Below are 17,274 nucleotides of genomic sequence, written 5' to 3'. Positions count from 1 at the left end.
TAAGGCCATCCAGCGATACAGTCTCCAGTTTCACGCGTCCTTAGCGCTTCCTAAACCCTTTCCTAAACCCTTTCCGCACCCAGCATGTAAATGAACGAAAAAGCTGTATAATGAAGGAATTAGCTATTCCCCTGCGATACTGTAACGGGCGCTGATATTATCTCCTCCGTAACCCGCTGTTCTGCCGCGGCCTTAACCTGCTAGTTTACCGCCTCCCCCTAGTAGGAGTTAGTGTAGTGTAAAAACATTGCTTACCCGCCCTGGTCCCGTCCGGTCTCCTGCAGCCCCGTCCGGTCCCCTCCTCCCGAAGCAAAAAAAAAAAACAAACGAAAAAGTAGCAAGGCTCGGGCCTGCTATGGTAAGTGTAAAAAGTGTAAAAAGTGTTAAAAACAAAAAACCTGTGTGTTATATAAAAAAATAAAACAATTTTAAATACCTGTCGGAGGGCCGTGGGTCCAGGCGGCCGGTGGGCGGCGGGCAGCCATCAGCGGCATCCGGTAGTCCCTTCTCCCTTCCTCCCTCCCTCCCCTGCCTGGATGAGCGCCAAAATCGCACGGGCGGGGCGGCAGCGGGGGGGGGGGCGGCAGCAGGATCCGGGAGTGGCGGGTAGGCAGCAGCGGGGTCCGGGGGGGCAGCGGGGTCCGGGGGGGCAGCGGCAGCAGGATCCAGGGGCGGCAGCGAGATCCGGGGAGCGAGTAGTGGCAGCGTGTTCGATCGGGCAGGCAGGTAGGTGGCAAAATAAAGATGGCCGCCTGCACGGGAAAATCGTGCAATTGGCCGCTGAAGACGTGACGTCACGACGTTTGGCGTCACGGGGTGTGACGTCACGTCTTCAGCGGCCAATTGCACGATATTCCCGTGCAGGCGGCCATCTTTATTTTGCCACCTACCTGCCTGCCCGATCGAACACGCTGCCGCTACTCGCTCCCCGGATCTCGCTGCCACCCCTGGATCCTGCTGCCGCTGCCCCTCCGGACCCCGCTGCTGCCTACCCGCCGCTGCCGACCCGCCCGTGCGAGTTTGGCGCTCATCCAGGCAGGGGAGGGAGGGAGGAAGGGAGAAGGGACTACCGGATGCCGCTGACGGCTGCCCGCCGCCCACCGGCCGCCTGGACCCACGGCCCTCCGACAGGTATTTAAAATTGTTTTATTTTTTTATATAACACACAGGTTTTTTGTTTTTTACACTTCCTGGTGCCTGTCATTTCAAATGTCATTTGAAATGACAGGTACCAGCGCACCCAGGTTACTGTATAGGCGCTGTTACAGCGCCTATACAGTAAAATGGGTTGCGCGGGCATAACCCTTCCCTAACGCTTCACAGCCGCGGCATGCATTTGCATGCGATTAGAGGAGAGTATCGGGGAGTTAGTGAAGAGAACTGTGCGTGCGGGGAGGAAGGGTGCGCCTGACACTGCCGCACTGTTTTTACCGCGGCCTTACTGTATCGAGCCGATTGTAATTTGTCAGACAGCATCATATGACCATGTATCATGACAGGAAGGTTCTTACTGACATCACAATGTGCTGTAGCTCCCTTGTTTCAACTGAGTAACCTGAACAAACAGTAACAAACAATGAACTAAAATGTTTTTCTTTTAAGCAATATTTTCTTTTATTTCTTTTATCTTAATAGACAATTATTCAGTTGTCGAGCCTGAGATTTTGTTAAGAATAAAGCAGGAAAAGGAAGCATATCTCCAAGATCAGCACAACTCTGAAGAGAGAGAATGGATCAGCACTGCCATAGTTAGTAAGTGAAAAACTTCTTAACACTTTTATTTATTTATTTAAAAGTACTTATTTCCTGTGCCCTCCAAAGTTTGGGGTGGGTTACAGCTAAACATACATAGGCTCTTTTGAGCCTTAGCACAGAGATAGACAACTCAGGTCCTGGAGTGCCACACACAGGTCTGGTTTTCAGGATATACATAATTAATATGCATGACTGAGAGAGATTTGCATACAGTAGAGCAAGGTTGAGCAAACGTTACAGGTAAGCAACTCTGCTTTCTTTTTTTTTTTTACTTTTTATTTTAATGATTTTAACATTACAAAAACAAGAAAAGATAAAATAACATTCCAACATTTGCTGTACCGAGTAAAATAACCCCCCCTCCCATCCCCCTGGAGAAAAGACAGATGCCCCCATATGAGCATAACAGATATAGTGTGAGATTATGGCAAAACCCCACAAGGCAGCACTTACATTAAATAATAATGAAAACACTTCAGTTACACAAGCAATGTGCTCCTATATTCCCAATAAGGTGACCAAATTTTATTATATAAAGGTAAATTTCGTTTGAGAGTGTGAGCTTTTCCACAGTAGCAATTTCGTGTACTTGACTCAGCCAGACTTCCAAAGTGGGAGGCAATTTCCACATAAGGGCAATTGTGAAGTGACCAGCATGTATTAAATGGTCTGCCAATTTCTTCTGTGAAGTAGTAAGAATATGGTTCCTCCACAAACCTAACAGACATATTTCGGGAGTCAAGGCTATTTCTTTTCCCGTTATAAGGAGGCAAATCCGTGAAACGGATTTCCAAAAAATCCCAATGAATTTGCAAGACCAAACGTGGAGGTATGAACCAGAGAGGCCACAACCACGCCAGCATAGGCCAGTGGAGGTAGGAGAAATTTTAGTATAAAAGAGAGGATACCTGTAAGCTATGTGGAGAAGCTTCACCATTATTTCCACCTGCCTGACACACAAGGAAATCTTGTGGGCTGTTTCCCAGATGAGTTTCCAGTGCTGGCTATTAAGTCTAGATGTAAATCCCTATTCCATTGTTGGATAATATGAGAAGGTGTATCTTGTATATCTTGGACCTCCAATAAAGCTTATTTAAAAAATAAAAGAAAAGAAAAGGGCAATACCTTTACGGGGCAGGGTGTCTTGAATAAGCACTCGTATTACAGGATCCGGGAGCACTGGTTGCCATCCCTTTTCCTGTAAGAGAGGGAGTTCCACTAGTAATTGGTCATGAAACACAACAGAACTTTCCTCTATCAAATTCATCTTGGAAGTCATGAAAAGACCTAAATTGCGTAGTGTCCTTTTCCCATAATTGACCCACAAATTTTAAATGCAGTTTCCACCACCTATTTGGGTCTGTATACATCATAGCTGTGATCAGACTATGATTCCCTCGCAAGTGAAGTAATACCCTGAAGGTAGCTTTTTGCATAGCACTTTCCATAGCTGTAGGGTGAAAAGTATGGGAGGGCTGGCTCACCCTGTAAGTCTAGCACTATTAAGTGAAGGCTGGTGCAATAACAACGTGGATAAGTCTACATCCCCCATACTTTTTCGCTCTTGAGTACCAAGAAACGGTATGCTCCCGAAGGAGCCATGCCATGGTCCCTGTGAATCTGCAAGCCCAGTGATGGCTTTGTAAATGTTGCAGAGCCATCCCCACTACCGCCTTGGACCTCCACGGCATGTGTATTTAATACGAGCAGGTTTCGCTTGCCAGATAAACTGAGACATAGCTATGTGGAGCCTGATGAAGAAACTTGTGGGTAAATAACAAGGTACATGCTGAAAAAGGTACACAAAAGGGGCAAGCTGTTCATTTTAAGGACATTAATTCTACCCACCCAAGACAGAAAATGATCGTCCCATCTTTCCATATCCTGTCTTATCTTTGTTGACAATAGGAGCGTAATTAAGCCTCTTTAACTCAGATGTCTGACGTGGGATCCAGATACCCAGATATTTAAAACCGGCCCTGGCCTTTTTAAAGGAGGAAAAACAACTGGGTATTCCGTCAAATGGAAGTGGACCAAGTGGGAACACCTCCGATTTAGAGAAGTTAATTTTATAACCGGAGTGTCTACCATACAGTGATAAAACCTCTAAGAGGGAAGGCCCAGATTGTTTAGGACTAATAAGGAAGAACAAGATGTCGTCTGCATATAAAGATATAACACGTTTAGTCCCATCGCACTGAAACCCCAGCACTCTAGGGTCGCTCTGGACCTTGTTCGCCAGGAGTTCAATAGCTAAATTAAACAGTAGTGGGGAAAGAGGGCATCCCTGTCTAGTTCCACTAAATATGGGGAAGAGGCCAGAACAATAACCGTCAGTATGGACCATGGCAAGGGGGTGAACATATAAAATATTCACTAAATCCCAAAACTGTGTAGGGAGCCCAATCTTTTCAAGGACCTTAAACAAAAAGCTCCGTTGAAGGCGATCAAATGCCTTCTCTGCGTCCAACGTGACCACTAGGCTAGGGGTGTTGGTACTTTTTGCTAAGGCCATGATGTTAAAAAAAAAAAAGCAGACTAGTATTTGTAGTCGAGAGGCTTCTTTTAATAAAGCCAGTTTGGTCATCACCAACCAAGGCTGGCATCACTTTTTCGAGGCATAATTGTAATATCTTGGCTAGAATGTTCCAATGTTTCTTTAATCAATGCAATAATGGCTGACATGAATGTGCTCTGTAATACACACACCAACTTATCATTTTCTTTCTTGGCTTTGTAATTTAACAGTTCATTACGGTCATAATATTGAGCTCGTTTACAAGCTTGCATGACAACTACTCCAGCAGCAAGGTTGCTGGTGCTTCCTTTTGCTGTAAGGACCACTGATGACGCCACCTGCTGCTTGCTCACACAACCTCTTGGTTTTGGCCATGCGGGTCAGTGACTAATTTACTTCCAGTTTTCATCCCACACAGCCAATGATGAGGTCGCTTTCTATTTTTGGCTGTGCCTACTGATGATGATGCGCCACATCACTTCCTGTGTTTGGCCAATTGGGCCTGATAATGATGCTGCTTTTTTTTTTTTTAAACTGCACAGACTAGTAATTTTACCACACCTCCACTTGTGTTCAGAGAGCTAGAGCTGGCCACCCCTGAAGTAAAGGAATAAGGTAGCTAATGGTATTAGGAGGTGATACATTCAGATGATTTTTTTCTGTGACATTAAGAGATACAATAAAGCTTACTTAAAGCTTTATTGTATCTCTTACTTAAAGCTTACTAATTTGAGGGGCCAGATCGTGTGTATTTTTCTGCACTATAGAGGAACAATAAGTTTTCACATATCTGGGAGTAAATGCCTCCTACTATCATTTCATAAAAAGCAATGAGGAAGACTGTAAAATTAAATTAATTTCTTCCTCTGTTGCCAGGTTCTCCAGGTTTAATTCCAGAGGTACCTTCATTTATTAAGCAAGAGGAAAATGTTGACTTAAATCATTGTGATGTCTCAGTGGAAAGTGAGTGTGTCACTACTCTACATAAAGGTAAGACCCTCCACCTCGCTCCCAGCTCCTAGTTTGGAATTATTTACTGGAATACCTGAGCACCTGAGAATAGAGTTTTAGTAATGGATCCCAGTCTTCTAAAATGAAATTTACTTATTGTATTGCCAGGTTTTCCAGTTTTAAGTCCAGATGTACCATCATCTATTAAGCAAGAGGAAGGTATCCACTTAAACCATTGTAGTGACTCGGTGGAAAGTGAAAGTGCCACTACTCTCCAAAAAGGTAAGAGACTTCCTCCCCCCCCCCCTTAACGCCCCATAGCGTCTTGTTTGAAACTACTTACTGGAATGGGACTGGAATTCCTCAGCAGTTGGAGAATGGCGTTTTAGTAATGGATCCCCGTCTGGTACTGTAAAATTGTTTACTTCTTCTGATGCCAGGTTCTCCAGTGTTAAATCCAGATGTAACTTCATTTATTAAGCAAGAGGGAGATGTCCACTTTAACCATTGTGGTGACTCAATGGAAAGTGAAAGTGTCAATACTTTTCAGAAAGGTAAGATTCTCCTGCCTCTCCTCCCGCCCACCCCATGTTTGCGATTACTTGCTAGATTGGGACTGAAATAGCTCAACAGCTGGAAAGTATTAATAATGGATCTTAGTCTACTGTAGCTCTGTAGTTGTGGCAACTACTATAGATTGTTCTTGGCTACAGAACTGTGGCAGATCACTTCTGCTGTTGAAGCCCAACACACTGCTTGTTGCTATTGCATTCCCTTTCTCAGCTACCATTGTTTTCTCCTTGTCCTTCCCTTACAATTACTACTGCTGTTCTGTATACTCAGCATTTTCCTGCCTCCTCTGCAACAACTGTTCACTCTTCCCCCCTACTCCCTTCATCTGCTGCCATGCTTTTTTTTCTGGTCTTCTGCATATACTGCTTTCCTTCTCTTTGCTTTACTCTGCCCTTGCTCACTCACCTCCACCTCCACCCTAACCTGCACCCATTACTCTTTGCACTGCATTCTCCCTGCTATCATCTTGAAGGAGAGAGATGGGAAGAGAGGAAGGAGAAAAAGCATGGTGGAGGAGGAGGAGAAAATGATCAGGCATGTGATAAGAGTGAAGAGGCGGAAGAGTTCTCCATGGACAAGCAGGAACAAAACAGCAATCCAAGTGAATGACGATATCTGAAGGCACAGACAATAGTGTGCTCTTCCCAAGCTTAAAAGACTAAAAAGAATCTTATGAGTGCATGTAGATTTTTCTTCTTTGCCGCTGCTGCACGAGTCTTTCTTTTCATCCACCTCGGCATCAGTTGGAGATTTTTGCACGTTTCCTGTTATTACCTTGACAGATTTGGGTTTGGCTTCCAGCGCTTTTATTTTTTTCTGTTTTTGTTATAGTCTCAACCCCCCCCCCCCCCCCCCCCCCAAAAAAAAACAAACCAAAGTTTATTTTTGTCAAACATTTCTCTTTATAATGTCTGGCAAATCACCAAGAATGGGTAAGAAATTCTTTAAGCTATATGCCAAATACTGTCATAAGATTCCAGTTTCATTTCATGCTCTATGATTTGAGTTTGAGGTGTTTTGTATCTTCTCACAGGACAAGCAGGATGGTTGTCCTCACATATGGGTGACATCATCAGGATGGAGCCCAGTCACGGAACACTTTTGTCAAAGTTTCTAGAACTTTGACTGGCACCTACTGGGCATGCCCAGCATAGCACCAACCCTGCAGCCAGCAGGGGCCCCCCTTCAGTCGTCTTTTTCTGCGCAGCAGTAGCCACGTGGGTTAAGGAGCTCTTCAGACATTCCTGACAGGAATTTTTCCTCATGGAACTTCATCAAAAATTTCAAAAAATTTTACCCCACAGGGGTCCCCTTATCGATATCTTTGCTCCGTGGTTGAATGGTAAGTTTTTTTTTACCTGTTTGCGATCGATTCCCGTCAAGTTTTTCTCTCGCGGACATCAACCGTACCGCAGCCAAATTTTGTAGAGGCCATGGCGTCGGGTTTCCGTCTGTGCCCTGACTGCACTCAAACGATGTCCATCACTGACTCTCACACGGTCTGTGTGATGTGTTTGGGGTCCGATCATGATGTCCTTACTTGCACCAAATGTGCCCAAATGACACCAAAGGGTCACAAGGCTAGGCTGGAGAAGATGGGACTTCTTTCAGCCAAAATCCCGGACGCCATCGATAGCTTCGTCGTCTGAACCAGTCCCGTCCACTTCGCGCCAGCACCGGGAAACTGCTGGTGCATCCGAGAGAATAGATGTCCCGATTCCTTCCTCACCAATTCCCTTGTCATCGGAAGAAGAAGAATCACCGATCTCTATTCTGCCCTCTGGAGTGCTAGCACAGACACATCCATCGATGTCACAGATTCCATCGGTGCCTCCATCGATGCCTTCAGTCCCACTTCCAAAGCCATCGTTGCCTAGGCCCGGACCTTCCGGAATAACACAGTTACTCCCTTCTGATAAACATATGGGAACTAGTGATGAGCCATACAATCCCTGGACCGATGATTCGTCCCAGGATTCGGACAATCTGCCTTCACAGCCCTCTCCTCCTGATGAAAGGAAGCGTTCTCCTCCAGAGAACTTGTCCTTTATCAACTTTGTTAAAGAAATATCTGAAACGGTTCCATTCCAGCTTCAGACTGAAGAGGACTCTAGGCATCAGATGTTACAACTTCTCCAGTTTCTCGATGCTCCTAAGAAAATCATGTCTATCCCTATTCATGACATCCTTTTGGACCTTTTAAAGAGAAACTGGGAGCACCCTAGCTCTGTGGCACCTGTTAACCATAAGGCAGATGCCACCTATCTAGTTCAGCCAGCCCCTGGCTTCCAGAGAGCTCAACTAGATCATCATTCAGTAGTTGTGGAGTCAGCCCAGAAGAGGGCACGATGCTCCAAACCCCACTCTTCCATTCCCCCAGGAAAGGAACAGATATTTCTGGATGCGTTTGGAAGACAAGTATTTCATGGGTCAAAGCTCATCTCTCGCATTGCTTCCTATCAATTGTACATGACCCAGTACAATAGGGCCCTGTTTACGAAGATTCTGGAATTTGCTGAAGCCTTACTTCTGCAATTCCAGTACCAACTTAATGCCCTAGCACAAAAGGGTCTAGATGCTGCCAAACATGAAGTACGTTCGGCATATAACATCTTCAACACCGCCTCCAGAGTTTCGGTGTCAGGAATTAGTACGAGGAGATGGGCCTGGCTAAAGTCTTCAGACCAGAAGTACAGGACAGGTTAGCTGACTTGCCCTGTGCTGGGGATAATCTTTTCAGAGAAAAGATTCAAGAAGCAGTGGCGCAGCTCAAGGACCACCAAGAGACTCTGCGCCAGCTCTCCTTAATGCCTTCTGATCTCTCTTCCTCTTCCAAATGTTCTTTTAGAAGAGACTCCAAGAGAACATTCTACCGGCAAAGGTGATTCTATCCCCCAGTGTCCAGGGCTCGAGCTTCCAAGCCTTACCAAAATGGCCAATCCAAGCAACCTCAAGTACAAAAGTCACAGCCAGCCTCCCAGGCAGGTCCAGCGTCTGGCTTTTGACTTTTTCCTAGAGGAGCAGTACCCAGCCTCCACTTCAGACTCTTTCCGTCGGAGGCCGGCTGTGCCACTTCTCCAAACCATGGCACACAATCACCACAGATCAGTGGGTACTCGCTGTAATAACCCAGGGATGTTCCCCACCTTGGCTGACGTGGGGAACATCCGACCGCTCCTGGAGCAGGAGGTCTCCCTTCTCCTCCAGTCCCGAGCAATAGAACCAGTGCCCCTCTCCCAACAGGGGCAGGGTTTCTATTCCCGGTATTTCCTGATACCAAAAAGTCAGGTGGTGTTTGCCCAATATTGGACCTTCGCACCTTAAACAAATACCTTCAAAGAGAAAAGTTCAAGATGGTGACCTTGGGTTCTCTTCTTCCCCTTCTCCAAAGGGAAGACTGGTTCTGCTCTCTAGACCTCCAGGATGCCTGCCTACACATTTCCATTACTCCGTCACATCGCAGATTCCTGCGGTTCCTAGTAGGCCCAAAACACTTCCAATATCGAGTGTTACCATTCAGCCTAACATCTGCCCCACGAGTCTTCACCAAGTGCCTCGTAGTGGTAGCTACCTTTCTCAGGAGTCAGTGTCCACGTCTACCCCTATCTCGACGATTGATTGATCAGGGCTCCTACTCGGCAAACTGCACTGACATCTCTATGTCTCACGTGCCATACCCTGATCTCCCTAGGGTTTCTCATAAACTATCCAAAATCCAGGCTAGTTCCCTCTCAAACCCTATCGTTCATAGGGGCCGACTTGGACACTCTAAAGGCGAAAGCCTTCCTACCTCACGATCGAGCTTTCACTCTTGCCTCTCTGGCCCATCGACTGCAGTCTCAACAACACTCAACTGCACGTCACTTTCAGATCTTACTGGGTCATATTGCATCCTCGGTGCATATCACTCCCATGGCCCGCCTGGCCATGAGAGTAATGCAGTTGACTCTAAAATCGCAGTGGATTCAGTCTTCTCAGCCAATGTCCACCATTGTCCACATCACCAACCAGCTCCGCTTATTGCTGGCTTGGTGGATAAATCAATCCAATTTGCTTCAAGGCCTTCCATTTCAAGCTCCAGAACCTCAAATAACCTTGACAATAGATGCCTCCAACCTTGGCTGGGGTGCACATGTTGCAAACATGCAATCTCAGGGCATTTGGTCTCCAGAGGAAGCCAAACACGAAATACATTTCCTGGAGCTTTGTGCAATCAGATATGCTCTCAGGGCTTTTCAGGATCACCTTTCTAACCAGGTCATCTTGATTCAAACAGACAACCAGGTGGTCATGTGGTACATCAACAAGCAAGTGGGAACGGTCTCCTACCTCCTGTGTCAGGAAGCTGCACAGATATGGGCAGAAGCCCTTTCCCACTCGATGTACCTCAGGGCCACCTACTTGCCGGGAGTGGACATTGTGTTGGCAGACAAGCTGAGTTGCACTTTTCAACCGCACGAGTGGTCCCTCAACCCCACTGTAGTGGACTCAATATTCCAACGTTGGGGTTACCCTCACATAGACCTCTTTGCATCAATTCATAACCGCAAAGAAGGGAACTTCTGCTCTCTCACTCGCAGCCAACGCTTTCTCCCTCTCGTGGGCCAGCAGTCTCCTTTATGCGTACCCTCCATGTCCATTCATTTCAAAGACTCTCGTGAAGTTCCAAAGGGAAAAGGGACTAATGATTCTCATAGCCCCTCATTGGCCATGCTAGGTCTGGTTTCCAATTCTCCACGACCTATCAGTGCACCAGCACATTCCTCTGGGGAAGGACCCGCTTCTGATCACTCAGAACAATGGCTGCCTTCGTCACCCCAACCTCCAGGCCCTCTCCCTGACTGCCTGGATGTTGAAAGGTTAATACTTCAACCTCTTAATCTTTCAGAGCCGGTTTCTCGTGTCCTAGTAGCTTCACGAAAGCCTTTCACAAGGCAGTCTTATCGTTTCAAATGGAACAGGTTTGCAGTATGGTGTACTTCCATGTCCATCGATCCCTTCACTTGTTCCACACCGAAATTTTTGGACTACCTCTGGCACCTGTCAGAGTCAGGTCTCTAAACTTCTTCTATAAGGGTACATGTCAGTGCAGTAGCCGCCTTCCATAAAGGTGTCGGGGATGTACCTATTTCAGTACAGCACCTTGTAACATGCTTTTTGAAGGACTTGCTCCACCTTAAACCTCCACTGCGCCCTCCTGGGACCTCAACCTGGTTTTGGGGTGGCTCATGAAACCGCCATTTGAGCCTCTCCAATCCTGTGATCTCCGCCATCTCATCTGGAAGGTGATTTTTCTTTTGGCGATCACATCTGCTCGCAGAGTTAGTGAATTACAGGCCTTAATCACCTACAAGCCTTATACTAAACTTCTGCATGATAGGGTAGTACACCGCACTCACCCTAAGTTTTTGCCTAAGGTAGTATCAGAGTTTCACATCAATCAATCCATTACACTACCCACCTTCTTTCTCAGGCCTCACTCAAACCTAGGAGAACAGGCTCTGCATACCCTTGACTGTAAACGTGCTCTTGCATTTTATCTAGACCATACTACTGCCCACAGGAAATGCACTCAATTTGTTTCCTTCGATCCCATCAAATTGGGCAAATCTGTCGGTAAGCAGACTGTCTCCTCCTGGTTAGCGGACTGTATATCCTTTTGTTACCAACAGGCAGGCATTCCGCTTCAAGACCGTGTTAAAGCACACTCTGTCAGGGCCATGGCAACATCAGCAGCTCACCTACGCTCGGTGCCACTTGCTGACATCTGTAAGGCTGCTACCTGGAGTTCTCTCCACACCTTCACAGCCCATTATTGTTTAGACAAGGCTGGCAGACCAGATTCTATCTTCGGCCAGGGGTACAAATTATATCGCAATGACAGAGAGGATAACCCGGGAGCCGGTGTGGCGCTTTATGTCCGGGGTGGCATAGAGTCCAACAGGATAAACATCCTGCATGAGACTAAATGCAAAATTGAATATTTATGGGTAGAAATCCCTTGTGTGTCGGGGAAGACTATAGTGATAGAAGTATACTATCGTCCACCTAGTCAAGATGGTGAGACGGACAGTAAAATGCTAAGAGAAATTAGGGAAGCTAACCAAATTGGTAGTGCCATAATAATGGGAGAGTTCAATTACCCCAATATTGACTGGGTAAATGTATCATTGGGACACGCTAGAGCAGTGGTTCTCAACCCTGTCCTGGGGACCCCCCCAGCCAGTCGGGTTTTTAGGATATCCACAATGAATATGCATGAGAGAAAATTTGCATGTTATGGAGGCAGTGTATGCAAATTTTCTCTCATGTATATTCATTGTGGATATCCTGAAAACCCGACTGGCTGGGGGGGTCCCCAGGACAGGGTTGAGAACCACTGCGCTAGAGAGATAACGTTCTTGGATGGAATAAATGATAGCTTTATGGAGCAATTGGTTCAGGAACTGATGAGAGAGGGAGAAATTTTAGATCTAATTCTCAGTGGAGCACAGGATTTGGTGCGAGAGGTAACGGTGGGGCCGCTTGGCAATAGTGATCATAATATTTATTTATTTAAGTTTTTATATAACGGCATTCATGAAATGATCACATCATGCTGGTTTACAAATAAACAGGGGTGCAATAAATAGATCAAAAACAGAAATAACGTGTCGAAGAAAGCAGTTACAATTAACAAGGACTATTGAACTGGGATCAGAGGAAATAAAGATAGTTTAGCAGAGACTAAATTATATACTAGGAAAAGAGGTACAGCTGCTGTGTTGGATATGTTGATGGCGAGGTGCATTAATTTAAGTCCAGGAAAACTTGCATAAACAGCCAAGTCTTGAGTCAAATATTGGGGGGGGAGTTGTCACAGCCACAAAAAGTAGCGGACGCAGGGATCAATAAGCAGGGCCCGCAAGGCCAGGGGTGGGAGGAGGCGGCAGAACACTGCACGGAGCAGCAGTAGCCACAGAGGCATTCATGGAGCGGGATGCCAGTGGTCGGTGTTCCACCTTCACGGAGCAGAAGGCTGGAGTGGCATTCACGGAGTGGGATGCCAATGGTATACCACCTTCATGGAGCGGAAGGATGGAGGGCTGCCATCTCAAAAAAAAAAAAAAAAGCAGGGGTGGGTAAGAGTATGTAAAATTACCGGTGAGGACATAGGCTATAGGTATTGCCAATTATTAGGCTTGTTCAATATTTGTTGATTGTTAATGTGGCTCGCGAGAATGAGCGCTACTACCTGGAGAATGTACATACACATGGTTAATGAGACTCCATCATTGCTCTAGGCTTCAACAGCAAGAGGAAATGTGGAAAAAAAAAAGGATTTGCATTCACAAAAAAGTGAGGTGTAGCTTGCTTGTTACGGCGGTTACTTCCCCAAAACCAAATAAGCCGATACTTTACTTTTAATACATATCCAGCATAGCTCTCTGCTTCAACAGCAGGGGAGAAAATCTAATACTTCACTTTCAACGCATAGCTCTCTGCTTCAATGGCAGGGGGAATGTGGAAAAGAGGATCTGTATATGGACAACAACCAACAAGGTCTGAATTACATAGTCTGAGTGGACAAAGGCATGGGTGTAGCCTGGTTATTGCTGAGGTTACTACCCCTAATTAAGCTAGATATTCACTTGGATGCGGTTCCGGCACTGCTTTCTACATTGGTGGTGGGGTGGAGGGGAAATGGAACTAAGGGGTACTAAAAGCCAGGCGTAACAAGTATGAGAAAAAAAAAAAAGTGCATGGCTTGCTGGGCAGACTGGATGGGCCGTTTGGTCTTCTGCCGTCATTTCTATGTTTAAATTTGAATTAATGACTGGAAGAGGAACAGTATGCAAATCCACGGCTCTCGTGCTAAACTTTCAAAAGGGAAACTTTGAGAAAATGAGAAACATTTTTAGAAAAAAACTGAAAGGAGCAGCTACAAATGTAAAAAGTGTGCAAGGGGCATGGTCATTGTTGAAAAATACCATTCTGGAAGCGCAGTCCATATGTATTCCACACATTAAGAAAGGTGGAAAGAAGGCAAAACGATTGCCGGCATGGTTAAGGGGGGAGGTGAAAGAAGCTATTTTAGCCAAAAGATCTTCATTCAAAAATTGGAAGAAGGATCCAACAGAAGAAAATAGGATAATGCATAAACGTTGGCAAGTTAAATGTAAGACATTGATAAGACAGGCTAAGAGAGAATTTGAAAAAAATGTTGGCCGTAGAGGCAAAAACTCACAGTAAAAACTTTTTAAAATATATCCGAGCAGAAAGCTGTGAGGGAGTCAGTTGGACCGTTAGATGATCGAGGGGTTAAAGGGGCACTTAGAGAAGATAAGGCCATCGCGGAAAGATTAAATGATTTCTTTGCTTCGGTGTTTACTGAAGAGGATGTTGGGGAAGTACCCGTAATGGAGAAGGTTTTCATGGGTAATGATTCAGATGGACTGAATCAAATCACGGTGAACCTAGAAGATGTGGTAGACCTGATTGACAAACTGAAGATTAGTAAATCACCTGGACTGGATGGTATACACCCCAGAGTTCTGAAGGAACTAAAAAATGAAATTTCAGACCTAGTAATAAAAATTTGTAACCTATCATTAAAATCATCCATTGTACCTGAAGACTGGAGGATAGCAAATGTAACCCCAATATTTAAAAAGGGCTCCAGGGGCGATCCGGGAAACTACAGACCGGTTAGCCTGACTTCAGTGCCAGGAAAAATAGTAGAAAGTGTTCTAAACATCAAAATCACAGAACATATAGAAAGACATTGTTTAATGGAACAAAGTCAGCATGGCTTTACCCAAGGCAAGTCTTGCCTCACAAATCTGCTTCACTTTTTTGAAGGAGTTAATAAACATGTGGATAAAGGTGAACTGGAAGATGTAGGATTTTCAGAAGGTGTTTGACAAAGTTCCTCATGAGAGGCTTCTAGGAAAAGTAAAAAGTCATGGGATAGGTGGCAATGTCCTTTCGTGGATTGCAAACTGGCTAAAAGACAGGAAACAGAGTAGGATTAAATGGACAATTTTCTCAGTGGAAGGGAGTGGGCAGTGGAGTGCCTCAGGGATCTGTATTGGGACCCTTACTTTTCAATATATTTATAAATGATCTGGAAAGAAATACGACGAGTGATATAATCAAATTTGCAGATGATACAAAATGGTTCAGAGTAGTTAAATCACAAGCAGATTGTGATAAATTGCAGGAAGACCTTGTGAGACTGGAAAATTGGGCATCAAAATGGCAGATGAAATTTAATGTGGATAAGTGTAAAGTGATGCATATAGGGAAAAATAACCCATGCTATAGTTACACAATGTTAGGTTCCATATTAGGTGCTACAACCCAAGAAAAAGATCTAGGCGTCATAGTGGATAACACATTGAAATTGTCGGTTCAGTGTGCTGCGGCAGTCGAAAAAGCAAACAGAATGTTGGGAATTACTAGTAAGGGAATGTGAATAAAATGGAAAATGTCATAATGCCTCTGTATCGCTCTATGGTGAGACCGCACCTTGAATACTGTGTACAATTCTGGTCGCCGCATTTCAAAAAAGATATAATTGGAGAAGGTACAGAGAAGGGGGACCAAAATAAGGGGAATGGAACAGCTCCCCTATGAGGAAAGACTAAAGAGGCTAGGACTTTTCAGCTTGGAGAAGAGAAGGCTGAGGGGGATATGATAGAGGTGTTTAAAATCATGAGAGGTCTAGAACGGGTAGATGTGAATCAGTTATTTACTCTTTTGGATAATAGACTAGGGGGCACTCCATGAAGTTAGCATGTAGCACATTTAAAACTAATCGGAGAAAGTTCTTTTTTACTCAACGCACAATTAACTCTGGAATTTGTTGCCAGAGGATGTGGTTAGTGCAGTTAGTATAGCTGTGTTTAAAAAAGGATTGGATAAGTTCTTGGAGGAGAAGTCCATTACCTGCTATTAATTAAGTTGACTTAGAAAATAGCCACTGCTATTACTAGCAACGGTAACATGGAATAGATTTAGTTTTTGGGTACTTGCCAGGTTCTTATGGCCTGGATTGGCCACTGTTGGAAACAGGATGCTGGGCTTGATGGACCCTTGGTCTGACCCAGTATGGCATGTTCTTATGCTTTTGTTCTTTCCTAGGCCTCGTGTTGCATGAAGGCAAAAAAGCCGTACATACTGTGGATTGTAAAAGGGCCTTAGCATATTACAAGAAACATACTCAGCCACAATGCAGAACCTCTCGACTATTCATCTCATACAGGCTAGGAGTAATGGTTGCCAAGGGAATCTTATCTAACTGGCGTGCATTCACCACTTCTACTGCTTAGCAGGACTGCAAGTCACAGACTCTGTAAACACTCATTAAGTGACTAATCGGAGAAAATTCTTTTTCACTCAATGCACAATTAAGCTCTGGAATTTGTTGCCAGAGGATGTGGTTAGTGCAGTTAGTGTAGCTGGGTTCAAAAAAGGTTTGGATAAGTTCTTGGAGGAGAAGTCCATTAACTGCTATTAATCAAGTTGTCTTAGAGAGTAGCCATTGCTATTAATTGCATCAGTAGCATGGGATCTTCTTGGTGTTTGGGTAATTGCCAGGTTCTTGTGGCCTGGTTTGGCCTCAGTTGGAAACAGTATGCTGGGTGTGATGGTCCCTTAGTCTGACCCAGCATAGCAATTTCTTAATGTTCTTATGTTAAACAAATGGAAGCAGCCATGGTTATCTTCAAGAATTAAGTATTAAAGATATCTGCAAAGCTACAATTTGATCTTCCATTCATACTTTCACGTGTCACCACTGTCTTGAAAACCTCTCAAAGACTAACAGTAAATTTGGAAAAGCAGTTTTGCAAAATCTGGTCTTGCTGTAGTCCATGCTTCTCGATGAGGGCTGGGCTGCTTACTGAGTAAAATCTCCAACTCCCAGCTTGGGACTCCCCACATATAATAACTAATTCAGCCTGTTTATTGATGGGAAAAGCAAGTTTACTTACCATAAACAATGTTTTCCATATATGGCAGAATGAATTAGCTTTGGAATAATCTCCTGCCTGCCTGAAGAGTTTACTACATGGCTAGTTTAGCTCTGATGTAGACTGAAGAGACTCATGAGGCAACACCCATGTTGGAACTCCTGCACATGCTCAATAGAACTCCAAAGCTCTATTAGCTTGGAGAGACAAGTCTGATGCCTCCAGATGATGTCACCCACATGTAATCGCTAATTCATTTTGCTATCTATGGAAAACACAATTTACGGTAAGCAAACTTGCTAAATGAAGCAGAAAGAGAAACATGGAATTGCTTGGTTGGATACATGTCCAATCAAGGGGATCCTTGATAGGCATAACCCTGTTACATGGGGATATAGTTTAATGCCACAGGTATGCTTATTTATAGCCGGACACAAAATCAAAGAAGCAAAATTGAAGAACTTGAGGCTCTAATATAACCAGTTGCCTTCTAAAGAACACACTAAGTGAATTGGCACTACC

The 17,274-nt window shown here is 44.8% G+C and overlaps 1 protein-coding gene across 1 annotated transcript in view; it reads left to right on the top strand.

The window, feature by feature from the left end:
* LOC115094346 (zinc finger protein 271-like) overlaps positions 1-17,274 on the top strand; it is a 154,161-nt gene that overhangs the window by 71,478 nt on the left and 65,409 nt on the right. Inside the window, exons 4-6 of the mRNA XM_029607298.1 lie at positions 1,636-1,752; positions 5,150-5,263; positions 5,393-5,506. Of these exons, the coding sequence (XP_029463158.1) occupies positions 1,636-1,752; positions 5,150-5,263; positions 5,393-5,506 (345 nt within the window). The remainder of the gene's footprint in view (positions 1-1,635; positions 1,753-5,149; positions 5,264-5,392; positions 5,507-17,274) is intronic.

Source organism: Rhinatrema bivittatum, chromosome 6, assembly GCF_901001135.1.
Source record: "Rhinatrema bivittatum chromosome 6, aRhiBiv1.1, whole genome shotgun sequence".
NCBI lineage: Eukaryota > Metazoa > Chordata > Amphibia > Gymnophiona > Rhinatrematidae > Rhinatrema > Rhinatrema bivittatum.
Note: the sequence above shows the minus strand (reverse complement) of the source record. Positions and strands in the feature narration are given on the sequence as shown.